The sequence below is a fragment of the Penicillium concentricum genome (genome assembly GCF_028827145.1).
Source record: "Penicillium concentricum strain IBT 3081 chromosome Unknown utg000001l_segment0_segment0, whole genome shotgun sequence".
NCBI lineage: Eukaryota > Fungi > Ascomycota > Eurotiomycetes > Eurotiales > Aspergillaceae > Penicillium > Penicillium concentricum.
The window spans coordinates 3,110,521-3,137,024 of NW_026622754.1; the positions used below are offsets into that span (position 1 = coordinate 3,110,521).

A 26,504-nucleotide genomic window follows, 5' to 3' on the forward strand; every position below is an offset into this window, starting at 1 on the left:
CTAAGAAGATTATTTACTGTGGTTTTTGCGTGGAGTGAGGCACGAACAATGCATTGCATATGTTCCATGTCAACGAGTATAGCAGATTTCTACTATTCCAATCCTCGACTCGAGAAATTAAAACAAATAATGTGTCAGGTTTGCTTTTCCTTTCTTCCTGTGGTGTTTGTTATGGTAAGAACTCACCTGGTTCAGATACAGGAACCAATGCTTTGTAGGCATCCGTATAGCCCGGATCACTAACTGCGTGTCTGGAAGTTCTCCAATTCCCCAGATCGTATTCGTTGTGTGCATAAAAGGACGCAACATCAAAAAAGAAAGCACGACCGTCTTCCCCAGTTGCAGTATTTCCATCCCAACAGTCGCCATGGACAAGACACGGTTTAATCGAGCGCCCGTCCGTCTGCAATGGTAAAAGAAGAGCAGGGACGACCTTGGAAACAACTAACTTTCCAAGCTGATCAAATTGGGGCCACGTAAAACCGGTCTTAGCATGGGAGACGATGCGTGAAAGATGATTGGAGAAGAGTTCGTACCATGAATCCGTCCAAATATCGACAGCCTGGATATTGCGAGTATGGCAGGTGGGCACATGGAATCCAAATTTGCCAGTTGGCGATTCTGATTTCAAATGCAGCTCTGCCAGAACAGCGGGGAGAGTTTCTACATCCGCAGGCTAGAAATTAGAATCATTATTTATTTTGAAATAAAGAGGGGGGTGGGGGGAATATAAGAATATTTGAGAGAGATTGGATACTTACCTGCTTCTGGATGGCCAAGAACTCAACGAGGAGAAAGGAATAGTCGATATTGTCTTCGGTGTATCTGCCCCATCCAAGTGGTTCTCGGGTATGTGCGCACACCGAGTAGATTGATTTGAGGGACTCATACTCGCCTCGGCAGGTGATCATTCCGAGTTCTCCTTCTAGGATCTACTTAGTTGGTTAGTATACTGTTCTTAGAGGATAGGTTGGCGCTCGGGTCATTAGATAGTATCTTCCTTTTTTTACCTTCAAAAAATAACTTTCAAACAACCCGGACGGAAGTTGGACTCTTAACTGTGCGGTACGTCCATAATGCGATTCACCATATTGGGTGACATCGAGTAATCTGCTGCCAGCGATTGGAAGATCTAAAAGAATTAATTACTGGGGCGCTTTCTAAAAATCCTCTGGTAGAATTAATATAAACGACGTACGTTGTAGAATGCTCGGAGCGAGTTGGCATTCCGTGTGGTGATTCTGATCCACTGTCATTTTTAGACGTCTAGGGTTTATTTCAAATCGTGTTATCATAAGGTAGAAAATGGAAATAGAGTAAACATAAAGGAGGTAATGGAGGTGGACTCGGTGAATTGTGAAACTAATCCTCTCCTTCCAAGTAGAAGAGGGGTTATGATGAGATAATCAGACGTTGGTTTCCTTCTTTGGAAGGCTCCATTCACCACCTAGCCGTTGTTCCAGGGAAACCTCAGAACTAGACAGTAATTTGGACCCATATAGATACCATCAGTATGTTCAGAACATAAGTATCTAGGATATCGTAAAGATACAGTATGTAGCACTACGGTACTCCCAGATATGTCCCCACTTGTTCCCCACATGGATGTGCCACAGTTTCCAAGTTTGGAAGGTTCCCTCTTTTTAAACTCAATCGAACCTTGGAACCAGACATAGATTAAGTTATCTCCCCCAATCTTTTCAAACATTATTTCCTCATGTCTACCAAAGATAAATCCCATGCATTTCCTATCTCTCAACCATACACCATCTTCACACGTCAAAGACGCTTCTTCACATATCTGCTCGGATATCTCACTCTCGCTTCCTCTCTCACAGCTACCATCTACTTCCCACTCAATTGATCTTTTGAGCAGTCAGTACAACATATCCACCCAACTCGTCAACCTTACTATCACATTCTGTGTGATATTCCAGGCCATCTCGTCCGCCTTCTGGGCCCCACTCTCGGATAGCCTCGGCCGCCGTCCAGTCTTCCTAATGAGCTTCTCGATCTATGTCTATGCCAGTTTCGGACTCGCTCTATATAAATCCAGCTATTCTGCCCTGATCTTGTTGCGCGGTCTATAGAGCATTGGAGGATCAGCCGTCATGTCTCGCCTACGCCGTCGTAGTGGACATCTCGCCTCACTCTGAACGTGGCAAGATTCTAGGTCTCATGCTTACATCGACAAATCTTGGTCCCTGTATCGGGCCTGTCATCGGCGGTGGCGCCATTTTGGCCTCGGGCAATGTCATGTGGTGTTTTTGGGCTTTGGTTATCTTTGGAATTATATCTCTACTATTCATCGGATGGACATTACCTGAAACCGCAAGGACAGTCGTTGGCAATGGCGCCGTCTATCCGCAGGGTATATGGAGGACGTGGTGGACTATACTGAGTGGGAAAGTTGCCAAGTCGAATAACAATCGCACAACGAATAATGCCTGCATAGTACCAGAAGAAGCACTAGCGGATGTCAACGCCGGGAAACCAGGGAAGGGCAAATGGATCATACCGAACCCATTTATATCCCTCAATATTATACTCTACTGGGACACCATTTTGATCCTGTGGATGGCGGCATCGCCCTACACCGTATGGTATTGTATCCAAACTTCCCTCCCTCTCATCTTCGGAGATACCTTCGGATACAACGACCTATTTGTTGGTCTCTGCTTTCTCCCCGGAGGATTGGGAGTCATCCTTGGGGGGCTTATTGCGGGGCGTCTCATGGATTTGAATTACAAGTACACCTCCCGAGCGATAGGTTTCGAGGTTGACAATCACGTGGTGGACAGAAACCAATTTCCCTTTGAAGAGGCTCGATCTCGTGGCACCTACACGATCCTATCGGTTTCCATCCCTCTCTTGGTTGGTTACGGCTGGGCCGTTCATTTTCATATCCATCCCAGTATTCTGTTGGTTTTGCAGGCTATAATTGGCGCAAAATGTACGGTGGTCTTACAAAGTTTCAGTGCTTTGCTGGTTGATATCTTCCCAAAACGTCCTGGTGCGGCCGCCGCGGCGAATAATATCACTCGGTGTGCTCTCTCTGCGGCTGCGGTTGCGGCTCTCCAGCCGTTGTCGAATGCAATTGGACGCTCCTGGCTCTTCACGCTCATTGCCCTCGTCGATGGTGGGGCAGGGTTGCTTGCAGTTTGGGCTCTACGGCGGTGGGGATCTGCATGGAGGCGAAAGAGGGATTCAGGGTCTCGTGATTGATTATTGTTCTTATAACCTAGCGGAATTCCAGGCTTATAACTAAATTATAAAGCCTAGTGCTCCAAATTTCAGAAGGTGTAGTGGAGGTTATACGAGAGATATTTTGCCCATAGGATTTCGTTATACTGAGGATGAGGCTCCCAACACGGCAGCTTGAATTTGATAACTAGCACCATAAATGCGCGGTTATACTATGGTTTATATAGGATTACTATGAAAAGGCTATACTAGTATAGCTTTCAACCGTTTAACACCAGTTCTTATACTACTAATATACACCCCCAAGGGCTACATAGGACCAAGCCCTGTGTAAATTTAACTCAATCTTTGCGTTACTATAAACAGAGACATGTAACCAAAGCTCAATTTGGCCTCTTTATAAGAATAGACGGATAGTGTCAATACATACAAAGTCTCATCTAAAAGTCATACACTTATAGGCGGCTCTTGGAAAGCCAAATATAGCTTCCGCAAGTCAGAATCCCGCTGCAGCAACGCTTCAGCCCCATCGCACTCCACAAGTTCCCCATGCTTGAGCAACATCACCCGGTCGAACCAATGAATATAACGATGCCGATGCACCACTGCAATGATAGTTTGCTGAGAAAATTCCTTCTCAATAATATCCTGCATAATCGCCTCTGTCTCTGAATCGACGCTAACACCAGAAAATCATTAGCTTCCATCTCAATGAAGCCCCAGAAAATTCATAAATAGATAGAACAATGTTTGAAAAAGGCATTACCTGCTCGTAACCTCGTCCAAGATCAATAAAGCACTCTTCTTCACCAGGGCCCGAGACAAGGCAAGTAGTTGCTTCTGCCCAACTGACCAGTCCGCAGCAGAAAACTCCATATCCAAACCTCCTTTGGCACGAACTCGGTCCAAAAGGCCCACCTTCCCAATTGCAAGGATGAGCTCTGCATCGGTCACGCACTGGCGAGGATCAAGATTGAAGCGGAGGTTTCCTGGCATAAAAAATGGGTCTTGGGGGACAACGTTGATGCGCGAGCGGATTTTGCTTCTCGGGATCTCAGTGAGGTCCTCCCCGTCTATGTTGACTCGTCCGGACTGAAGGTCAAGCATCTGAAGAATTACCATGATAAGTGATGTCTTTCCACTCCCGGATGATCCGCAAACGGCAATTTTCTCTCCAGGCTTGATGGTCATGCTCAAGTTTTTGAGGACCAGTGTGTTTGAGTGGCTGCGTCTGATTTAGCTTTGAGTATACAATAGGATGATGCCGCTAAAGGGACATGATACGTACTCATATCCAGCAGTCACGTCCGTAAACTTCACCGCACCGCCGCAAGGCCAGCCATGTGGTAATTGAGGAGCAACTGGAGATCTCACAAGACGTCCTTCCGAGGGAGTATCTTCTATAAAGCTTTTCACACGCGAGACGGCCCCGATAGAGGTTTCAGTCATAGTCCACATCTTGAGAGCATTTGCCAAGGTTTGATTTAGTGTCAGTATAATGTTAAGGGCAACCCCAATGGATGCTGCACTGAATTGCTCTCTTAGGGATGTGATCATGGCAATCAAAATGACTGCGATCGCGCCTACAACCAAGTCCAACCCCAGAATCAGCCATTGCTGGATACTGTAGAGCATGTAGACCGGTCGCTGCGATCGGTTTAATAGGAAATGGCTTTTCTCTCGTAGCTGGAGCCCCCAGTCAAAGGCTTTAATGCTTGATATGCCGTGGATCGTCTCCAGAAAGTGTGTGTAGAGGGGTGCCTTGGCCTCGATATCTAACAATCGGACCTGTCGGGATGTGCGTAGGTAATATGACTGAATGAAGAATAGAACCACTCCTAAGAATGGAATTGTCACTGCCAGGTATCTACCCATAGCACAGATGATAATTATGTTGATAAAAACCTCAATGAGACCTGCCGAGTGAGTTAGCCCTAGCATCTGTATATTGGGTAAGGGTTCATACTAGTCACGCAATTGACAGCATATATCGGCAGCATCATATCAATAAGTTCCAAATCTTGACTAAATCTATTTCGCATGTGTTAAATAAAAACAGTGAAGAGGGTAAACAGGAGATCTTGAAGGTAATAATACCTGTTAGTTGTTGAACCGGTGTCTACACTTTGATAAAAGCTAATCGATGCGCTGTGGTGAAAGTATTAGTATGAAAAAACATATATATTAAAGTATGAGCGTCCACCTAAGCGCTGTTTTGAGAAGATCGGAATGCAAATTCAGCGAAGTGTTGTTAAGAGCTCGGACGAAGAGCAACCTAGGATCTTCAGTCAGCTCTGAAAATAAATCCCTTCTAATACACATACCAGCAGCTAATTATGAGACTCAGAAACGTCAATCCAAATATCAAGCCGTAAACACCGAGATACATCCCCAGCTGCTTGTTAGGTTGCTCTTCATTTGCCTCGACCCACCATTGAATCCATAGCGCTAAAAAAAAGGTTAGCTTTCCTTCTGGAAAATAGTAATCATCCAAAACTGACTTTGGAAGCTGGAACAAAAAGCCTCAATAATAGTGAAGGCTAAAAACGAGACCAAAAGGCCATATCCTGCACTCCGAAAGTAATATCTGTACACGGACCAATTCTGTCGATGTTTAACGCGGATGGTTTTTCCATCGTCGGCTGTTTGCACAGAGATGCTGGGGGGATCTTTGTTTTCGACAACAGTGAGGTGAGAGTTTGACTTGTCCACCATTGCAAGAGGAGAACCCGCAGTTGGGTTCTGAATCTCTGGGTCAATATTTCCCTTAGAAAGCATCTCATTGTATGACCCCAGTGCTGTTATCTTTCCCTCATCCATCATCACAATTTCATCCGCATGGGGAAGCAACTGATCTATAAGTTTTCTTAGCGCTAGTCCTTGATCGCATTGCAATAAGCATTATCCGCCCTCAAGGCATCTCAAGACTCACAGGTACTCATGGCGAGGATAACTGATATCCCCAGTTTTTTAAAGAGACCATCCTTTCCGAAAAGCCGGTTCGAGATAAGTGCAACACTTGTCGAGTCGAGGCCACTGAACACGTTATCAAGAATGACGACGTCAAGTCTAGAGTAGACTGCTCGGGCGAGCCCCTACAAACAGAGAGAATTTATCAGTACGTGCGTGCAAATATAGTTGCACGTTATGCATCATGACTCACAATCCGCTGCTTTTGTCCTCCACTAAGTGAGATGCCGTTGCTTCCAGGCAGATGCATGTCACCTTTTGCAAGAGCGTCGAGGTCCTCTTGCAAGCCACACGCTGCACATGTGAAATCATACCACTTTTGATCAAATTCCAGGAATCCGATTATATTGTTCCGGATGGTGTCGTTCCAAATCCACGGTATCTGTGGACAATAGGCCGCTCTTGAGAATGAGGCTGTTCTGGAGCCATTTTGAACCATGTGCTGGTGGAGGATGCTCTCAATCAGAGTTGACTTCCCGCACCCAACACGACCGACAATCATCGTAATGCCTTGGTGTATATTAACATTCAGATTGCGTAGTACGGGCTCTTTCTCCGAGGAGTGTGCTATGTCCGCATTCTGGAATGAGATCAAGAATTTTTCAGATGTCGGTAATGGCTGGATCTCCTCTTCATATTTTGCGGATGAATGGATGCCTTCTGCACAATACGCTTGAATCCGGTCAAAGCAAGCGAAAGCCTGCCAGAGTGCGGGCATGGCTTGGCAGAATATGAGCAGGGGATTTGTAAGAAGAGAAATCAAAGCGAGGGATGTGAATGCCTGAGCAGAGAGGATTGACCCATCGTGTCGCACAACAGATATTATCGCGTAAATTGTGAACGTAGCAAAGGGGGCAAAAACAACGGGCAAGTTCGCTGGATCCAACGTCAGTTCATATCCTAGTGGTCATCTCATCCCTCCCGGGTACCTACAGAGCGCAACCTGCCATATCAGCAACTTTCGGAAAGTAACAGAAGTGCTTACTTCGTATTCACGTAGATGTGACACCAGCGGTAAAATAATATCGCTCAGCCCCAGCATATGTACGGCCTTCATGTTGCCTAACGTGTTTGCTGTCGCTGCGAGTCGCTTTTGTACTCGCTCGATCCATTCTTTTTGCGCCTGTCCAGATCGGTTTGACACTGGGATCATTGCTAACACGGAACCTAGAGGTAAACCTTCTCAGTAGTTGCTCTTGGGATATATGTTAGAAATAGGTGAGGAAACTCTCTCACCCAGTGAGATAACAAGGGGTATGGAGCAGGCGACCCCGATCTCGCGCTCCAATAACCAAATTGCAATCCCCATTTCGATGATAGAGGCCCATGCCTCATGCAGGTTCTTCAAGTTGGCCACTATTCGTTCGACATCAGTGCTCATTAATGTGATAGCTGCGGAATCAGTCAAATCAGCCGCAGTCATGTCGATAGTCCGGTCATAGATCATAGATATAAGACCAGATCGCATCATGGTCAGTAGACGGTATGTCTGACGCCAGTATACGGCTTTGGAAACCTGTCGGTGACGTTAAAGAGACATTCTGTTTACAATACTGAATGATTACCCACCGCCAACCCCAGGTATACCAGAAAATATGCCCCGATGAGTCCATTTCCGTAAGTTTTAGGCTCTGACACTGACGATTCTCCAATATAATTTATAGTTGCTGTAATCAGAAAAGGTTGCGCGAATGTAAAGCAACTGTAGGTCAGACGTGGGGGGATCGCGAAGACAAAAGCCCATTTGTATGCACGAAACACGGCTTTAACTAAGCGATAATGACCGTTTATGCTTGTAACATCCCAGGACTTTCGAAGCTTACCGCCAGAGCATTGTCCTTGAAGATTTGTGTCAACTTCCGCGACATCCTCGACGTCTAGAGCTTCCCGATACCCTGTCTGAAGGAATGGCAATATCCAGATAAAGAAGCATCGGCTCCAAAACCCGATCTTTCCTTCGCTGGTACCACCACGATAGTGAGATTTTAAAATCTTGGTTTTTGGAATCGACTCAACAGCTATAATCGCCACCATCAAAAGCAAGCTGGCTAGCGAGAGATATCGACAAACTTCAACGGATGAAATTAACCATAGTGAGCGCAGCTGAGGCAGTTTGCAAATGCTAGACGCCGAGAGATAGAGGACGAGTAGATCCGAGGGTCTCACAGATCGCTGGTCCTCTACGAAGGAGACGTATGATGCCGCAAAGGTTGCTATGATGCTGAGTATGGCTGCAGGCAAGGAAGCTCGCGTATGAAGTGCCGATTCCCGAACTTGAAACGCCATAAACAGAACTTGGAGAACAAATAACATGGCAAGAAGGCACTGCTTAAGATCAGCCACGGTCGAGAAAGTTGTGAGCCGGGATATTTACTATCTTACAGACTGCTAATCTGTATGATTTGATTTTGACCGATTCGCGCCGGAGAAAACAAAGCCTTATAGGTAAAACTAATAAGAAAACTGCAGCTGGCAGAGTTGTGAAAAATATTTCCTCAAATAAAAGGGTAAAGTCAAAGGCACGACAATCGATGCTGACGCGAGGGCCAAAGCGATTGTCGGCTTCTAATGACCAGCACAAGTTGGTTGTCATTGGTACTTTGCGAGGTATGTTGAGTCTTCAACTAAATTTCGTTGCATTCGAGGATGGTTGTTTATTTTCATGGCATACAGTGGTGAGTTATTTATATCAAGATATATAACTTTCTCTAGGGCTTGACTCAGAGCAACCACAATCATTGCCCATTTAGGAAATATCGATTGTTGAACTCCGAAGTTGCACAGTGTCTTCATTCCAATCAAATACTTGTATCAATATATTGATTTTGTCTCAGGTCTTCTAGGTCTGGGCCTCACCAGCGGGTCGCTTGTGCGGTTATGTGAGTCAGTTTATTTTCTCTGAGATTCCATATGCCTATGTGAGATTAATAAGTTCAAAGTTTGATTGTGTTAAGAGAACTTAGTAATATTGGTATTCACGGCCCTCTGTCATATACAGCTACGTACACAATTCTCAAGCAGTTCGAGAAAGCACACGCTATATATAGGATTATTCTCCCACGACTTTAGCCTGGGTAGCAATCTAATTAAGTAAAAGATGAACCTTGAAAGCGATCGAAGATGATGTATATTATTGTTGTTGTGGGGGAAAGGGGGGAAGCATAATTACGATATGTGTTTCAAGATCTATTCAAACAATATCTAGCCTCTGCATTTCCTCACCAAGGTTTGGATTGACTTAAGGATGTTTTATGTAACTAAGTCAAGTGAAGTTTAACAACGGGTCCTGCTTCCAGTGGATATTGTCAAACCACGCCATAAAATCGAAATTACCGTCCAAATCACAACCATCGAGCCAATTTGTAGACAGATCAATATCTGGAGTCAACGGGGTCGGCTGGGGACATTGAGGGGAAAGAATTTGATCGAGCACGCGACGAATAAATCGTGTCCCTTGTTGGGAAATCTCATAGTTGCCATCGTGAGGCCGCACCAGAGAATTCAGATGAGAGACAAAGATATTGAGCTTTTGGATGATAATTGAGCGAACGTTGGCAGATAACGGCGTTGGTGATGGGTTCGATATCTGAGAGCTGTGGTCCGAGAGCAACTTTGAAGTCAGGATGCCTGCAGCAGGAAGGCCCATGTAGCATAACTAGAAGAGGATTAGCTTATAAGAGAGGTCTCTTCAATAGTAAGGGCCAGAATAGTCTTACATCCCATAACATATTTGCCACTGAGTGACCAGACCGAGTCCGCATGACAATAATGTCTAATAACGTGGTTATTATTTCAAGGGAGCTTTGTATAAGACCTTGTGAGTTTATCCCAAGGCGCTTTAGCAAGATCCGACGCAGCAGAAACTCTTGGTACGTAAATTCTATATGGGCGAAGGCGCGGCCCTCGTCTCGTGGAAAGCTGTAAGCACCCGCTGCAGCTTTCTCGGGGGACCAGTGCATAAACGAGGGGAGGTCTTGTTGCGTCTGACGGGATTCCTGAATCAACTCTCTGTGCGGTTTCTTTGAGTCAGTTTTATATATCAACATAACATGAAGTCTATAATGGGATACGAACTCAACTCTGGTTGGAATATGCTGAGTGCTAGGGCTCAAAGACAATTCGAGGATACTTTCTCGCAACAAGCTCGTCAGTAGCACGACGCGAAGCCTGACGCCAACGGTCAGGCTTCCTTCGTTGTTCCAACCATTTGCGTCGAGATTCTGCAGTAACTTCTCGCCTTCGCTTCGTGGGAGGACCATATTCTCATAACTTATATCCAACGGAAGCGGGATACTACAGTATCGAGAGCAGATTCGTGGGGGGCGCCCCAAAGAGGTCGCTAGCTCCTTATCAATTGCGTATGCGCACACCATAACTCGCTTTCGTACCTCCACCAAAAAGAACGGAAGGTTTTCTTCAATGTCTTCACCGGACTGATGCAAGTCAAAAGCGTAAACAATGGTAGATAGATCTCCGAGCTTTTGCCAGACCCTATAATCTATCTGAATATCAGCCGTTTTCTATATTTCCCAGTGGATAATGTTAGATAGTGGTTACCGCTTTCGCCAAACATCAAACTCAAGAGAACTATTTGCTGGGTCGTGAGCCAGCAAAATGGATCGCTAGTTATTCCAGCACTATTGCAAAATTGGCAGCAAATATCACTAATGGCGGTAGCGACATTTCTGAGCTGGCTCTTTTCCAGCTTCCACGGGTTGCGATGTGTGAAGACCGGGTCATCATCGGGTGTATGGAATAATGAGGCCCCCAGCAGGGCAAAGACAAGTCCAATTGTCTCCCATCTCGGTGTTACCAAATCGAAATACTCGTAGAAATTCATTGTTGGATATGTCTGGATATCTTTGGATGTGTTGACAAATATTTGATGGGACAGGGTGGCTAGTGATGCATGGGTGTTCTGGGAGTTGCAAACTGCGCAATCATACATTTTCTCCATAGAATCACACAAGGCGCGAATCAAGGGAAAACCTAGAACCCATCCTGGGGAAATCTTGTTCTTTAACTCGATGATCTCGTAGAACCAGCGGATCTTCTGCAGATGTGATAGAATCTGAGCCCCTAGCAACACCTGGTTGGAGTCACTCGGTGGATACACAGTTGCTGGTACTGTCGTTGCTGGTACTGTCGTTACTGGTAGACTACCTGGTTCCTCGACACACAGAGTACTTTCATACTCACTGAAAATGTCTTTTGGGGAGACTAGCCCTAAAAGTCCCGGTGGCAGAGTCCGCTTCTCCTTCGCAGTCCATCGTGCGATATGCTGGTCGCATAACGTACTTCCCTCATCTGTAACCAGTGGTAAACCTGGCTGTGGACCTGGTATGGCTGTTCTGGGGGTCCCCTGATCCAAACGAAAAACCAACTGATTGTCTCGGCGTTGTTGCCTCTTGGGTCTCCGCGATATCGCCCTGGAGTCACGCGCCCGGGGCTGAGAGAGTGGAGCAGGATGGTAGAAGCAGCGTTCGGCCTGGTCGTGACCGAGACATCGACCACAGATGGGAGCTTTGTGGTCGCATCGTAGTTTGGACTTACGGCAAGGCTCGCACGATGACAGTTGTCCATTGCGACGAGGTGTTGCCATTCTCATCGAATTTGTGAAGAACGGGAGGCTGACTTTTCTCTGGGTGGTACTGGTAAGAAACAATCAAGGATTTGAGGGTTCAAGATTGGAAGAGGTAAAAAAATGCATGTTATCAGTATATATAGGGCCTGGGTATCGGACCTAAATTTCCTATTTGGGGAATTCCAGCTGGAACTCCGAATAAACTAAACAACACTAGTGTGGCCTTAGATAAGCCTTTAGCACTGCCCGCAGGTGCAAGATTGTACGTGGCCCTAAGGATTTAATTAGGCTATCAAAGTAACCCAATTTTAGTCCCTGTTTTCAAAATGATTATATTGTCAACCCGTAAATGAATGAATATAGTTGGTAATCCGAATATCCCCCGACCCATGCTAACCTCGAATTTTCCCCGCCACTTCATTGAAGGGCGAACCGGGTAGTTCACTATACCAAAATCAGCAAGTTCTAGTATAGAAGAGACATAGTGACTTACTCTGAGGCTACGCCTCCAGGGGTGTTCCGAGACATGGATATCTTCCTCTGACGCAACGGAACTAGGCGTACTGGCCGGGGCAGCATACTTTTTCACTGTCGCTTGCCATAGATCATAACCAAAATCGGGGACTGAGTTCAGGAGCTTTTTATCAATTACCGGTGTCGTTTCTTTCCAAAGATTGGGTAAGCTGTCCATTATCATATCAATCGCCGGTGTCTTCAGCCTCCAATAGTTTCCTTGTGTCGAATAAATTTTTTCAATTATCTTTGCAAAGGACTCTCCCTCGGGGCAATTCATGAAAGAGGCGCAGAAGTTTGCTTTCGCTTTAGTTCTCAAGTCGCTGATCTTGAAGTAGCCCCCTTCGCCATACATGCGCATATGGAAGTAGCTTGAGTGGCAGTCGGTCAATATATTGACGGCGAGCTCTCCGGCATCTCCTTGCTCGATTGGGTCTTGTCCGGGGGCTTCGTCCATGGGAGATGGGCTCTCTTCTATCGGTGATCCATCCACCAGTTCGTCTTCAACGTTTTCTTTTGTCGCTGGAGTTTTATCAATGGCCTCTGTTTCTGTCGCAGGCGCATCAGTCTCATTGGAGGCATCTTCTATTGCTTTCACGGGTTCATCCACGAGACGCTCCTCTGGTATAAAATCTATCGTGTCGCCTAGAGGCTCTAGATCCAATTCTGGCATCTCTTGGTCATCGGTCTGTCTATCTACCGATTTGGTTTCACGGCGCTCAAAGGTATAGTCTCCAGTGTACAGAAACTCCAATACCTTCTCAACTAGGATCGGAGATTTCTCCTTTAGGGGAATTTCATCGTTGGTTTTCTAACCGTCACCGTCGCTGGTTAGTCTAGATTCAAGGAACTCCAGTGACTTTTTCTTTACCTTGCTTTGAAAATACCTCGATTTGGAGCAAACAACGAGTTTATGGGCTGAGAAGAACTGGCCATCGCAAACGATGGCCAAGTCGCTATACTTCGGGTTGAGATACAAGCTTAGTTGAAGTCAGTGGCAGGCCTCGTAGTTCTTGAATTGTGCCATTATCACCTGGAGATGAGATTAACAAGAGACTCCTGATACTTCTTCTTCTGGGCCTCAGGTACGGGAATACCAGGCTCTAGACCATTGATGATTGGTCGTGAGTCCTTGCCCAATTCGTTCGACATAGCTAGTAGCAAAAATAAGAAAGATAAATTCTATCAGATATGTGATAAAGCAGATGGCCAGGGTAGAATGAGTGGGCGTTCATCAGGACTGTTTGGCTACATCCGTACGGAGTACACAACATACATATATAACACAACCTCAAAGAATTCCACCGAGATGCATTGGTGCCTGATCCAGCCTTTGGGTCGGATATTCTCATATTTATTTGTGATCCATATACACCGTACTCGCACTTTTCTCTGTAGTGATTGGGTGTTTGGTGGGAATTCGACTTGGTTCCCGGGCTCCCCGCATATATCAATTGTCACTAACCCTAATTTGGACTTTCCGAACGACGCAAACTGCATGAAAAGGATCTGGACTCGAGGTATTTCAATTCGGGTCAATCCATTGATATGAGCTGCATTCTCAAGGCAAACGCGCTTATTTGAGTACAACTGCCAGTTTGTCTATGGTGCCTATGAATATGGCCATTTTTCGATGTTTAAAGATTAGAGGGTTCGAGACTTGTGTTCCTACTTTGACACTCCATGTCCTACTGGGTTAAGTTTTTATTCATGTAACCATATTTTCCTCAACCTTTCATCAAATGGTAAGATGGCCGAGTTGGTCTAAGGCGCCAGGTTAAGGTATACCTTGACTCCACAACTAGCAATAGTTTCCTGGTCTCGAAAGAGGCGTGGGTTCAAATCCCACTCTTATCATATTATTTTATTTTTGCTCCTTCCATCTCAATGTAAGGCTTTTTCTTATTAGCTTAGTGGGCTATTTTTTTGATGTTTTGGTGAGAATAGCTGGTTGAAATTTCGAAGGTTGCGCATTTTGCAGATATTGAGTATATTAAACTTGCATTTGGTGTGTGCTGGGCGCTTGGCACGATTATTGTTAATATTGTCTATGCTACTCTATAGACTCTCGCTGGCTCACATTTGTTCTCCTTCTAGGTTTATTTTACCCACTGTATATCATATCTCGTTTGGATTTTATACAGAAACTCTGCTGGATTGGGCATATATCTATCTGCACTCGGCTAGGCCGTTGCTGTGACTGCCCAATAAACTAAAACAAAACAAAAAAGAAAGCCAGGTGAATCTAGTTAGTTCCCAGCTATGATTTGGTTTTGCAAAAAGCAAAAAGACATGATAAGAGTGGGATTTGAACCCACGCCTCTTTCGAGACACGGAGACAGTTGTATACCATCGGGATCAGGTTGACCTGAACCGTGCGCCTTAGACCAACTCGGCCATCTTACCAATTGGATGAAAGATGCCTTGGAAATTGAATTTATTAATGGAAGCACTATATTAGGGCTTTCGTTTAGGCATTTAGTAAACCAGATCATGTTGCTATTCGTCCTACTTGTTTATGTCTTCGTAACATGAGTCGATACTGTAGTTCAATATTGTTTAATTATCCAAATATTATCATTATCTCCTACGGGTGAGAGTTGGTGGGTTTTATTCAATATATATTTCGTCGTGGGATTGTCGACTCACTAACATATATATCCGAACAAAGAAGTATGGCATGATTTGATCAATATTGCACGGCCATTTTTGCACTACCTTGGGTTAGTGAATGGCAACTGGCCTCACCAACAACACATACATAGATAGCCTACCTCGTGATCCCATCCAATTAATCATTATTTTCCACCCAAGGTAGACATGCGTCACAAATATCCCCATAGCTAGGGTACCTAATCATCTCTTGAAACACCCTCTCATCAACTACCCTAGCAGAATAAAGGGACACGGCAAGAATATGCCAGTGTAGCTTGGCCAGGCACCACGCACAAACGGTCCGTCCACATTAGCTCGCCAACAGCGCCCGGAGACTATTTGTTCCCATTAAGTAGTTTATAAACACCGGGCTTAGGGGAGGCCTCGCACGTGCAACGACAAGATAAGGAACTCGCGACCAAGTTCTGATGTTAGTGGTACGGGTGGGGTGAGGTAGGTCGACTTCAGTAATCGCACGATTGGGAGTAAGCCCATAGTATATGTGTTAGTTCACATGTTAGATTACGGGGATAGTGTAGTTGGATCCCGATGCGGATTCTCCCGGGACTAGGCTGTTGGGTGATTTAGGGTTAGCTGGGGAGTTTTCTCATGTGTGATATAAGGAGCCGAGGCTGCACGCTAGGACCCCGAAAGGAAGAAAAGGGAAACGAGGGGGAATTTATGTAAATAATACAAAACGAAATGGGATACACAGTTTTATTTTTATCTTGAGCGCGGGCTCAATGTCTGGAAACTCGAGGAACATGGTCCTTATGAATTATTCTTATAGTTGAGCATGAGGCGAATGCGACTGACAACGAGAGAAAAGCCAACGTCGTTCGTGCAAGCAAAGTCGTATAAAACAACATCGGGGTTTGATTCCACAGCCATTTCTATCTGCTGTACTATAATTAAAACGCGAAATAGTGAAATGTAGTATAAATACAATACACAGAAACTATTAGGAAAGGAAGAGAGTACCGAAAAGGCCGATGAACCTAAAGGTGCCCGGCTCTACAAGGCCTTGAACTATAGTTAACTAGGTAGCTACTGAAGATACTCTATGATGTAAGCACCACATGAGAAAAACTGACCCTAACTAGCCTGTGCTGTATTGAAGCATAAAGGACCTAACATGTGTTACATAGATGCGAAATACGAGGGATCCTGGTGGCCTTCGGCCACCGGATAGTTATTGCCAAGCGAAACGACTAGTTCTAATTTCTAAGGCCACGTAGTAATTAGTAACTAGTTAATAGTAAGTAATCCCCTCCTGGGGAGGAGTAAATACCTTCGTGATCGCCGCTAAATTCCGAGTAGAACGGTATATATCACGTGCTCTGTAATAATAATTCTGCCGTACTTATCTTCACCGCATTATTTTTTTGAGGCCCTCACCGCGCCATAGTTATCGATGATTTGGGGACCCCTTAGTAGACCAAGGTCACGTGACACGGGACCCCTTATGATATGGGAGCTTCGCTACGCTCAGCAATAAGCATGTATCCAACGTTCTGGAAGAAGATGGTAAGTGAAGAAGTGTGAATTAACCAAGAAGAATTGTTGCTATTAGCTATAAATTATCTTTTCAAAATTTGTCTCTTTATTCTCTGATCTCATAGTATAAAGTAAGAATGCTTTCCCTTCATATAACCATATTCTCAGCCATTTTCCATCAATTGGTAAGATGGCCGAGTTGGTCTAAGGCGCACGGTTCAGGTCAACCTGATCCCGATGGTATACAACTGTCTCCGTGTCTCGAAAGAGGCGTGGGTTCAAATCCCACTCTTATCATATTTTTTTGTTTTTATTGCCCACTCCTATCTCTTTCTTATCGTAGTAGAGTGGTGTCGTTGTTTTTGGTAGACATGCATAGTCTAGTGCGGAAAACGAACACAATGTAAGTTGGAAGTTGGAAAGAAAGCGCTCTTCGAAAGTTATGTGTAAAAGCATGACCATAGAAGGTAAAAGGAGAAAGCGAAACACTAGTGTATAAAGAAGGAAATAGCCAGGGGAATATGCGCATATCTATAGTCTAGTCCCGGGAGGAAGAACGCGAGGAAGAAAACTACATAGAATAAGAGACCACTAGATCAGATGAATGAGCTTACAAACAGAGAGGCATATCCCCCAAGCCACAAATGACCCAACGTGATAACGCACCAGAAATCAATCAGAATGTATAATATACTACAGTATCCGGACTGGTTCTATGTACAGTTTCTGAACCGAGCCGGAGAAGAATTGCCAGAGGCCAGAGTAATAACGTGATGGGAAACAACAATGGATAAGAATAAGTGTTGGAGCCACTACAGCTTAGCCCTAGGAGCAGACATCTCCTCGGTGGCCTGCTCGTAGAGCTGATCCAAAAGGGAACGGTATACCTTGACCACGGGGGGACGCTTGAGCTTGAGACTGAAGGGAAATATTGTTAGCAATGCTGGGAGTACGGAAGTGAAAATAAAAACTTACGTCGGGGTCAACAAGTTGTTCTCAACGGTGAACGGCTCCACCTTGAGAGAGACGTTGCGGATTCTCTCATAGCCAGCAAACTTGTGCTTCTTGGCCACGCGCTCGAGGTCAGCGATAACAGCACGGCGGAGCTTGTCATCGCCCAGAGATTCCTTGACTGCTTCCACGGTCGGGGCAATGGTCGTGCCCAGAACCTTGCTGGCATACGGAGCGAAGAGGTCAGGCGCGACACCGAAGATGCCAACCAGGAAGGTTTGCATACTATCGCCGTGGACATAAGCCTGGGCGATGTAACCGAGCTCAGCAAGGACGACACCCTCCAGACGCTCGGGGGAGATGTACTCGCCCTGGGCGAGCTTGAGCACGTTCTTGCGGCGGTCAATGATGATGAAGCGGCCTTTTTCGTCGATTGTGCAGACATCACCGGTGCGGAACCAGCCATCCTCGGTAACGGCATTGCGGGTCTCTTCCTCGTTCTTGTAGTACTCGCGGAACATGTTGTTGCCGCGCAGCAAGAGCTCACCACGAGGGAACGGCTTGTCATCCACGGAGTACTCCATATCTGGCAGGGAGGCCAGGCAAGCCTCGACGCAGGGTGCGAGACTACCACAATTGCCGGCGGTCAGATCGTATGTCGGCTGGGCGGTGGCTGAGGCGTAGGACTCGGTCAAACCGTAACCCTGAAGGATATCGGTGCCGGTGGCGACACGGAGGAAGTTGTGTAGGGTCGGGTCCAAGGGCGCGGAGCCAGACACCATATATCTGGTTCGCTCCAGACCAAGAGCGGCAGTCACCTTCTTAGCCCAGATGCGATCATACAAAGCGTGCCTGACTGTCGCCTTGGAGGGATCGGGATTCTTCATGTTGGCGGTTTTGGTCGCAATGATGTGTCGCGATAGAGCGCCCTTGAAGCCAGGCTGCTCAACGGTCGCGGAACGGATTGCACTACCAAATCGACTGTAAAGACGAGGAACGGACATGAAACCAGTGGGCTTCAGCAACTTCAAATCGTCGACCAGCTCCGCGATGTTTCCGTGGAAATAACCAATCCGTGCACCACCCCAGAAAGCAGTGTGCTCTGCCAGACGGGCATAGATATGGGCCAGCGGCAGATAAGAGGCTGTCGTATCACCGCGGGCTTGGGCGATAGTGATCAGACCGGCGGACGTGGCAGCCACAGCATTGCCGTGCGTCAGAACGACACCCTTGGGGGGACCGGTCGTACCGGAGGTGTAGTTAATAGTGACAATGTCCGAGGCAGAAGGAGCATTGTATCCACGCTTCGAGGCCAAGCCCAGCTCCTCAACCTGATCCATAGTGTAGATCGCCAGGCCCTGATCGGCGGCCATGGACTCGAGAAGGGCACGCTTAGTGAGACTGTCCTGCTCACCTGCATCCAACGGGTCCAAACTGATGATGATCTTCAGGTTCGGAAGAGAAGACTTGAGCTTGATCAGAGTCGGGATGTGGGGTAGAGAGGTGACCACGCAGTGCAGCTCAGCGTGATTGATAATATATTCGGTAGCGTCCGGGGCCAGGACATCGTAGATCGAGACGGAGTAAAGAGATTGGGAAACACAGGCCAAATCTGTACATAGTATCGATTTAGCGTCTTATATCTTGAATTCTTCGGTCTCGCAACCTCACTCACCAGTGATCTGCCACTCCGGCCGGTTCTGGGCCCAGAGGCCAATACCATACTGGCCGGGGCGATGGCAGTTGTGCTTGTGGTGCAGCTCTACCAGACCAGCTCCGAATGCGGCGCGTCTCTTCTGCACAGTCTCGTAACTGAGCCACTCGTATGGATCGAAGGACTTGGTCGTGGAGTTATACGGACGCCAACCGAGGCAGTGGTTCTTGGGCTGGCGATTGGCGGTCGACTCGAACATATCATGGGCCGTGGTGACCTAAAATCGGTTAATATTATGGTATTGTCGCATTCGCGCGTGGGCCTCTGTACCTTGGGGTCTAGTGTCACCAAAAGTTCCTTTTGCGCATTCCATGCTCGGTATACCGGACTCCGGCCGGGCTGTTCAGTGCCAGGAAGGGCCACAGAGTAAGCTGAACCCTTTGGAGGAGCTTTCTTAAGCTCCTCGGCCTTAACCAAATGGGGAGGTTGTGAGAAGAACATGTCTGTCGGGATAAGGTCAGCGGAAGGAATCAGAATGAACGATAGACGGACGAACCAGAATTTAAACAAAGGAGCGAAAGAAAGAAAGGTCCGAGTAACCACGTATTAAAGGGGGAAAAAAAGTGTGGGGGAGAAAACTGGAGTTGAAACCGGAGCGACCGACGCTTTTCGGAGACAGCAGACATGAGCCGACAGGGAACCTCGGCTCTTTTTGGGGGTACTTGCCACAAAGTGGTACCTCCTATATTATCTCAGGTACCTAAACTAGTGGATCCTGCTTACATACCCCACGTCATTTGCATAACTCACATGCACTTTTCACATGGAAACCGAGTTAGAAAATATATACGTATATCAGTATATTATATTGAGATTTAATAAGATATATGTATATTGTGGGAGTATATATGCGTTAAAAAAAGATAACGCCCATAAAATATGCAAACAAACAAAAAAAAAGAAAATATATACAGTGAGATCGGCAGTCTCTAATTACCCGCAAATCCACTTCCATGCCTTGCCATACCAGGTAGTTGGCTCAATAGTCTCCCATGTCTCGTTATCAGCAGTGGTACGGCCGGTATCCAGGTCGGCTTCGATAGGTTTAACAAAGGCGGGGCGATAAATAATCTTGTGTCCCGCATACAACACCACGAACAAGATCAAGCTCAGGTAGTTGATGAAGAACTCCTTGACTTGGAAGTGTGGGATGAAGGCAGTAAATCCCTGGGTGAAGATGATCAGAATATTGAAAAACAGACCATACCATGAGAACCAGGGCTGCCAGAGGGCCTTGTAGGGCAAGATATCCCGAGAGATGTTGCGAGCCTTGAGTGCCCGTTGGAAAGCGAGATGACAAGCGTTCAGCGAACACCAGGTGATGAAACCAGCCACACCAGAGATTTGAAGCAACCAAGTGAACACAGTGCTGCCTGCATCAGAGACGTTCAAGAATCCAAGCAGACCAAAGGCCGCCGTGAAGAGCACACTGTAGTAAGGCACACCACGCTTGCTGGTAATCTTGAACCAGTGAGGAGCGAAACCTTCCTGGGCCAGACCGACTAGGATACGACTCCCGCTGTAGACGTTGGAGTTGGCTGCCGAAAGCACCACGGTCAGAAGAACGGCGTTGATGATACCGGGGAGAGCCGTGACACCGGCACGATTGGCGGCAATGACAAAGGGCGAAGCGTTGGCATTCTGAGCAGAAGCACCATCTCCCTGGCTAGCCAACAGGCCAGGATCGTCAGAGGGCACGACAATTCCGAGGAAGAAGATGGTCAGGATGAAGAAGAAGACGATACGGAAGAAGGTTTTGCGAATTGCAGATGGGACAGTCTTGCGAGGGTTCTCGGTCTCACCGGCCGCAATACCAACCAGTTCGGTTCCCTGGTAGGAAAATCCGGCCTGAATAAGCGTCGACCAGAATCCAACAAATTTGGCTAACGAATCGTTTCCTTTAATCAAGTAGGGGAAGAACGGACCGGGGTCCACCCAGTACCGGAAACCGATATATCCTTCCTTGCCGACGCCGGCATTCATGCAAATCGAGAAGATCATGAAACCAATCACGGTGATAACCTTGATACTGGCGAACCAGAACTCGATTTCACCATAGAAGCCCACGGGCATCATATTGAACATGATAATCACGACCCAGAAGACGGCGATAAAGATAGCGATCGGAATGCTGCTATCCCAGAACTGGATAATCAAACCGGTTGCGGTCAACTCCAGTGCAAATGTTGATGCCCATGAAAACCAATAGATCCAACCCATAGCAAAGCCCAGACTAGGGTCAATCAGGCGAGCAGCGTATGAGGTGAAGGCGCCGGGAATCGGAATATATGTTGCAATCTCTCCGAGAGCGGTCATGACCGAGTAAACGATCGTTCCGACAAAGATATAGGCGATGAGAGCGCCCACCGGGCCTCCATGAGCAATGGCCGTTCCGCTACCAATGAACAATCCGGTTCCTATTGTGCCGCCTTCGAAGACCATTAGTCTGAAGATTCTCAAGATTCTTAAGATTCTGATATCCAACTAACCAATGGCAATCATCTGCAGATGTCTGCTCTTCAACTTCCGCTTGAGATCCGGCAGCGGATTTGCCTCGCGCTGGGCGCCATGTTTCTCGTAGTCGATCTCATAGTCGGCCGGGCTCTGCGCTTGGACTTGGACGGGCATTTCAGTGCTCGCCTTTCCCTTAGGCGGAGTTGACTTGTCCGAGGCCATATCTGAGGCAAGACAGATTTGAGAGCTTCCAAGGTGGGAAGAGGAGAAAGGAAAGATTTGAGTGCAACACTAAGTATCCACTCAATTAAGCCCACTGGGGTCCGAAGACAGGCTTTTTTCCCTTGTGGATACACAGGTCTGAACACTTCGGAAATTTGTAAAAAAAATAAGGGGAAATATGAGGGGAAATAGATAGCTTTTATTATATGTAGATTTCTATTTTATTCTATCTCTTCTTTTATTTTTTTCCTTGGGAAATCAAAATTTTCCTTTTAATTTTTTCTTTGCCAATATACCGGGGTGGGTTTGCCGGGAAAGAGTTTTTTGGTGGCGACACTCTTTGCCCCCAGCAGATTTGTATATTTTAGATATTTGATACATAGACATATATGTATATTATCTACAATCTAGTCCTATTATGTTCTTTTTATATTCTTTTTTTATATATATGGCTAAAACACTAAAAAAAAACTAGTAATCTATATTGTAGCCACATACTTGGCAGTCTTGGCAGAGGCTTGCCGTTTGCGGAGATAACAGGTAAATAAGAATGTCATTACATCTTCAGACTCTTATGAAAAGAATTTCCATCGCTAAGGGGTATCGCATCATTACAAACATATCCAAAAATAAATATTTCATCCAGCCTCAAATGCTTTCATGAAAACAAATTCAAACCCCCATACGCACATTCGAATGTGGTTTCACTTCTCCACCACGACGGTGGTTCATCAGATCGACAATACCAAAATAGCTGGTAACTGCAAAAAGCACCCTAGATGCCACACAAATTACAGTTAGAATCCTCTATCGATGAATACTGTCGCAAAGCGACAGGGGACGGAATCTCACCATTCAAAAGCCGCAAATACCGTTGCTGCCTGGAGCGAGCTGCATACACTCCCATGACACGCCCTCGGTGGAGGCAACATCGCTCCCAAAGCGATAAATCCAGCAAACCAGAAGATCATGGTAATAACCTCAACGGCAGGAATTACATAGTGGTGCGCAAGACGAGGGAACCATATGGGTGAAATGGCGAGGTAGGGCACCGCTACAAAGGCGGTCCAGCAACCGAGGAAGAGGAGGAAGTTGACGGTATCCGAATATGACCATCCATAATAGTATTCTGACACCACTAGAGACTTGTCAGTTTTTTTAATATTTTTGGAAATTTTGTTCTGAAGCGACGGACCATATCCTGTCAAGCCGATCACGATCACGCCAAAGAGTGCTTGCACGATTCGGACGGGGTATATCCACGGGAGGGTCATCTTCGATATGGATGTAGGTGTTGTTGATGTTGATGCCAATGTAGATACGTAGTACCTGTGAAGGTGTGAATATTAAGACAAGGTAAAATTATCTGCGAAGTTTTCGTTAGAAAGGACATTTTCTAACAAGGTGTGGCATGGTATATAATGCAGGGATATGCAGCCACTGGCGTCGCGCCAGCGTCATTAATATCTTGCAGTCTTGGTTTTGACACTTTCGACAGGGCTGACGTAGGGGCATTATCTTGACCTACCTTGAATACTTTGACACCTTCCGACCTTTCCTCTTTTCTTAACTGGCTACTGTTTAATTTATACTCTTCTTTTCCTTAAATTACTGCCTAGATACTATTTATACATCCTACTTCTGTTTGCTGCCTATGTATTTCTATACTCTTGGCTAAATGCACGTGCAAGCCATATGACGCCGGGCTGCCGATCACTGTGAAACTTGGTTATACACATTTTTCCTAGTGATAAATGGAAATCCATGCTTAAAAGTTTCTCGACTTTGCTTTGCGTTCCATACTTAATGAGACACAGAGACAAACACAAAGACACTCTGTTTCTCGCATGTATGAATTCCTATTGTGGCTGTGACTGGCTATGTGACAAAAGGCCGACCTTATACTCCCTTGTCCCCACAGACTCTGTAGGCAAGGAAAGCGGCTGTGCATCTATATCCCTAAGGACCATAGAAGACTTGACAAAGAAGCGTCTACAGCAAAAATTACTACGCATGTCCAATATATGTCTAAAGAATAGACTCGCAGAACGAGCATGTAGATGTCATTTGGATCAATTCGTCGCTCATGCGCCTGTACAGATTTATGCAACCCAATTACCCTCCCAGTCTTCATGATATGAACGTAGCAAATCAATAATCACGGAAAACAGCAACCATGTCATCTAATCGAGATACCTCCGCCAGCAGCAAGGCTTCCTTGGCCTTCCAATTGCGAAGATGTTCTAATTCGGCCTCGGAGAGGAATTCTTCCTCGTGGCCCTTGACGTCAGTTCGTTCAGTCTTTTCGAGGAAATCTCTCTCGCGGGTACGTTCAAATTTGATGCGCTGCAGGCACCGTGACATGGCTTTGTATGTATCCTCCAGAATGCTGCTGCACACGCGATCCGGATCGTAGTACCACAGGTAGATTGTCTTGGAAGGTTGACGCTGCGCGTCACGTGGCACTTCCTGCAAATCTACAAACCCTCCAGTTTGCATGCTAGCAAGCGTTTGGCGTAGGTCTTTGAAGGGTAGGAGACTGATCTCTTGGAGTCGTTTCTCGTCAAGCTTGCCCTTGGCATGCAGGACGCGGATCACCCGTAGTGCCACATCTCCGTACCGCGATTCAATCATGCGCTCCAATTCTAAATGGCGAAGCTTACGGGCCAGGCCTCGGAATGCAACTCGCCACGTAGGGAGGCCGGAGATGACGTGTTTTGTGGTAAGATTCAAGGGAGGTTGTGAGAGAATACTAAGGTGCTGGTCGATCTCGTAGGCGCGGTTCTGCCCGCTCGGTTCGTCTTCATGCTCGTCACCATTCACGCCGTTTGAATCATCGTCCAATGGTCGCTTCCCGCGTCGGTTTAACACCGTCGAGGGCTCCATCGGGCCAATACATCCTGCAAGGTCCAGATTTGGGTCAACGTCTTCGACGATTGAGCTCAGTTGGATTGGAGCAGAGTATTGTTCGCCTTCTTCTCCTTCGCGAGGAATCTCATAAGAGTCTCGGCAGCGGGCCGTTTGGTATTCAATTCGCCGAAGCAGACAATCGTAAATCTCAATTGAGGCGGGGGGTGCGTCTTGCTCAGCAAGCTCAAGGAACCGCGTGTTTCGAAGGGCCACGTCAAATTTCTCGTAGTTCACTCGAATGATGAGGTTAGACTGTAGTAAATGTCAGCGGTTTATTCGAAGCCGTAGGGAAAGAAGAAATGAGCTTACATCCATTGGCATTGAATCAATTCCATCTTCATCTTCGGACCAATCGTTCTCCTCTTCCTCGTCATCTGCATGGCCCCCGTTGACACCGTTGGTGCCATTCGGCGCCGGCTGGTTGAACTCCTTGTTGCCGTGGTCGCGTTTTCTTTTGGCGCCTTGAGGGAGGCCATTGTACATTAAACCCCGGCTCAGATCTCCTTCGGTTCTTTCTTTGACCATTTCCTTCGCCTTCTCCTCAATCTCCGTCGCTTGCTGTTTGCCCTTCATTAGTTTGACATCTGGCCTTGATGAGATAGTTCGGGAAGCATCTAGCCAGTTGTCATTCGGGCTCTGGAAGTGCGCCTCTCGAAGGCGATGGATGTATCCGTGGGAGGCAAGACTCTTCAAGGTGGGGTGAAGACGCGCCGGTTTCTCGCTCACAGCATGATCACCGTTAGGAACAGCGGCATCCTCTTCCTTTTCCTCGTCTCCCTCCGCCTTGATTTCGTCGTGGTTGACTCCATTCGGAATGCGCTGCTTCTTGGATTGAAGCTCGGGAAGCGTCTCGAGGTGGGCGATCGAGGAGTGACCGAGGCTCATGATTGTTTCTAACACCTGGGCCGCGTATTCTCCCAACCGGCTCTCAACGAGCTGGAGGATCTTTCCAGATCGCACGAGGGAGTATGCAGCTTGTGGATTAGCTTCGTAGTAGGTATTGCCGTCGTCGAGGGAAGTGAAGTGATAGATCAAGTGGTGTTGGATCATGGCGGAGAGGCCATGGTGCAGCTGGCGATCTGACAGACGAGCATAGAATTTTAACCGAGGGAGAGTCAGTCTTTCGTAACGTTGAAGGACGGTAAAGATGCGCTGCGAAAAGTTGACACTAGTTAGCCTGCTTCCTTCCCCGCTGTCGCAATGAATCATGACAGCCCTAGAATCTGCACAAGATGACTCACAGCAAAGAGCTCTCCAAAATTGTCTTCGATCAAGAGCATACAGAGCTCGGCAGAGCACTAAATTCATGTCAGTAAGTAGCTCTCTCGAGGTTAGCGGGACAGTCGCATACCTGGGACATCATGGTGGGCTAAAGAGATAAAAAAAGAAATTCACCAGCCACCAAACCTCGAGAGGGGGCACTTGAGGGTCACCGAATGTTCATGAAGATTTCCAAGCCAGCAGAGATCTGCAAGTCCAAAAATCCAATGCGCGATGAGATGCAGGTCTTCAACGTTCTTTTGTTCTTTTTTTGCTTATCGGTATATTCACGTGACACCAATCAGGTGATCCAAAAGCCTCACTCGGAGGAAACGTGTTCAGCTAGAGAGAATGAATGAGGAACAATAGAGAGGTTCACAACTTGAATAATGATATCAATTGTTTAAAGAAAATACCCAAATAAGACTATAACAATTATATACAAAAGACAATAAGAAACTCCTTCTATATACTCGAACAAAAGTAACTCCGGTTCCGTCCGCGCTTTTGATTACTTGACCGCTGATTGGCTGGAGTGACGAGTCGGGATCTTGAAGCTTTTCGTGACCT

At 46.5% G+C, this 26,504-nt stretch overlaps 11 protein-coding genes across 11 annotated transcripts; 1 reads left to right on the forward strand and 10 right to left on the reverse strand.

Moving 5' to 3' along the window:
- Positions 1 to 134: 134 nt before the first annotated feature.
- N7517_001173 (uncharacterized protein) lies at positions 135 to 1,256 on the reverse strand (the record flags this gene model as incomplete). Its single annotated transcript, XM_056718903.1, has 5 exons — positions 135 to 157; positions 187 to 676; positions 762 to 932; positions 954 to 1,132; positions 1,199 to 1,256. The coding sequence occupies 5 exons, from the start codon at positions 1,254 to 1,256 to the stop codon at positions 135 to 137; spliced, it is 921 nt and encodes a 306-aa protein (XP_056583038.1).
- Positions 1,257 to 1,739: 483 nt separating this feature from the next.
- On the forward strand, positions 1,740 to 3,225 carry N7517_001174 (uncharacterized protein; the record flags this gene model as incomplete). The annotated part of the gene is given in 2 exon segments (XM_056718904.1): positions 1,740 to 2,082; positions 2,093 to 3,225. 2 exon segments carry the CDS (start codon positions 1,740 to 1,742, stop codon positions 3,223 to 3,225), a joined length of 1,476 nt encoding a protein of 491 aa, XP_056583039.1.
- Positions 3,226 to 3,651: 426 nt separating this feature from the next.
- On the reverse strand, positions 3,652 to 8,487 carry N7517_001175 (ABC transporter integral membrane type 1; the record flags this gene model as incomplete). The annotated part of the gene is made up of 12 exons (XM_056718905.1): positions 3,652 to 3,883; positions 3,971 to 4,429; positions 4,493 to 5,120; positions 5,171 to 5,235; positions 5,408 to 5,479; positions 5,529 to 5,652; positions 5,706 to 6,059; positions 6,137 to 6,299; positions 6,368 to 7,050; positions 7,108 to 7,341; positions 7,411 to 7,690; positions 7,744 to 8,487. The coding sequence occupies 12 exons, from the start codon at positions 8,485 to 8,487 to the stop codon at positions 3,652 to 3,654; spliced, it is 4,038 nt and encodes a 1,345-aa protein (XP_056583040.1).
- Positions 8,488 to 9,436: 949 nt separating this feature from the next.
- On the reverse strand, positions 9,437 to 11,776 carry N7517_001176 (uncharacterized protein; the record flags this gene model as incomplete). The annotated part of the gene is made up of 3 exons (XM_056718906.1): positions 9,437 to 9,829; positions 9,891 to 10,672; positions 10,732 to 11,776. 3 exons carry the CDS (start codon positions 11,774 to 11,776, stop codon positions 9,437 to 9,439), a joined length of 2,220 nt encoding a protein of 739 aa, XP_056583041.1.
- Positions 11,777 to 12,202: 426 nt separating this feature from the next.
- N7517_001177 (uncharacterized protein) lies at positions 12,203 to 13,423 on the reverse strand (the record flags this gene model as incomplete). The annotated part of the gene is made up of 3 exons (XM_056718907.1): positions 12,203 to 12,223; positions 12,252 to 13,055; positions 13,322 to 13,423. 3 exons carry the CDS (start codon positions 13,421 to 13,423, stop codon positions 12,203 to 12,205), a joined length of 927 nt encoding a protein of 308 aa, XP_056583042.1.
- A 1,097-nt stretch (positions 13,424 to 14,520) lies between these two features.
- Positions 14,521 to 15,112, reverse strand: N7517_001178 (uncharacterized protein; the record flags this gene model as incomplete). The annotated part of the gene is made up of 2 exons (XM_056718908.1): positions 14,521 to 14,723; positions 15,046 to 15,112. 2 exons carry the CDS (start codon positions 15,110 to 15,112, stop codon positions 14,521 to 14,523), a joined length of 270 nt encoding a protein of 89 aa, XP_056583043.1.
- A 47-nt stretch (positions 15,113 to 15,159) lies between these two features.
- Positions 15,160 to 15,421, reverse strand: N7517_001179 (uncharacterized protein; the record flags this gene model as incomplete). Its single annotated transcript, XM_056718909.1, has 2 exons — positions 15,160 to 15,261; positions 15,317 to 15,421. 2 exons carry the CDS (start codon positions 15,419 to 15,421, stop codon positions 15,160 to 15,162), a joined length of 207 nt encoding a protein of 68 aa, XP_056583044.1.
- Positions 15,422 to 17,235: 1,814 nt separating this feature from the next.
- On the reverse strand, positions 17,236 to 19,529 carry N7517_001180 (putative AMP-binding enzyme; the record flags this gene model as incomplete). The annotated part of the gene is made up of 4 exons (XM_056718910.1): positions 17,236 to 17,341; positions 17,399 to 18,986; positions 19,050 to 19,305; positions 19,359 to 19,529. 4 exons carry the CDS (start codon positions 19,527 to 19,529, stop codon positions 17,236 to 17,238), a joined length of 2,121 nt encoding a protein of 706 aa, XP_056583045.1.
- A 492-nt stretch (positions 19,530 to 20,021) lies between these two features.
- Positions 20,022 to 21,764, reverse strand: N7517_001181 (putative arginine transporter; the record flags this gene model as incomplete). Its single annotated transcript, XM_056718911.1, has 2 exons — positions 20,022 to 21,517; positions 21,578 to 21,764. The coding sequence occupies 2 exons, from the start codon at positions 21,762 to 21,764 to the stop codon at positions 20,022 to 20,024; spliced, it is 1,683 nt and encodes a 560-aa protein (XP_056583046.1).
- Positions 21,765 to 22,436: 672 nt separating this feature from the next.
- On the reverse strand, positions 22,437 to 23,038 carry N7517_001182 (MARVEL domain-containing protein; the record flags this gene model as incomplete). Its single annotated transcript, XM_056718912.1, has 2 exons — positions 22,437 to 22,539; positions 22,617 to 23,038. 2 exons carry the CDS (start codon positions 23,036 to 23,038, stop codon positions 22,437 to 22,439), a joined length of 525 nt encoding a protein of 174 aa, XP_056583047.1.
- An 877-nt stretch (positions 23,039 to 23,915) lies between these two features.
- N7517_001183 (uncharacterized protein) lies at positions 23,916 to 26,037 on the reverse strand (the record flags this gene model as incomplete). Its single annotated transcript, XM_056718913.1, has 4 exons — positions 23,916 to 24,926; positions 24,984 to 25,826; positions 25,916 to 25,972; positions 26,026 to 26,037. 4 exons carry the CDS (start codon positions 26,035 to 26,037, stop codon positions 23,916 to 23,918), a joined length of 1,923 nt encoding a protein of 640 aa, XP_056583048.1.
- Between the last annotated feature and the right edge of the window lie 467 nt (positions 26,038 to 26,504).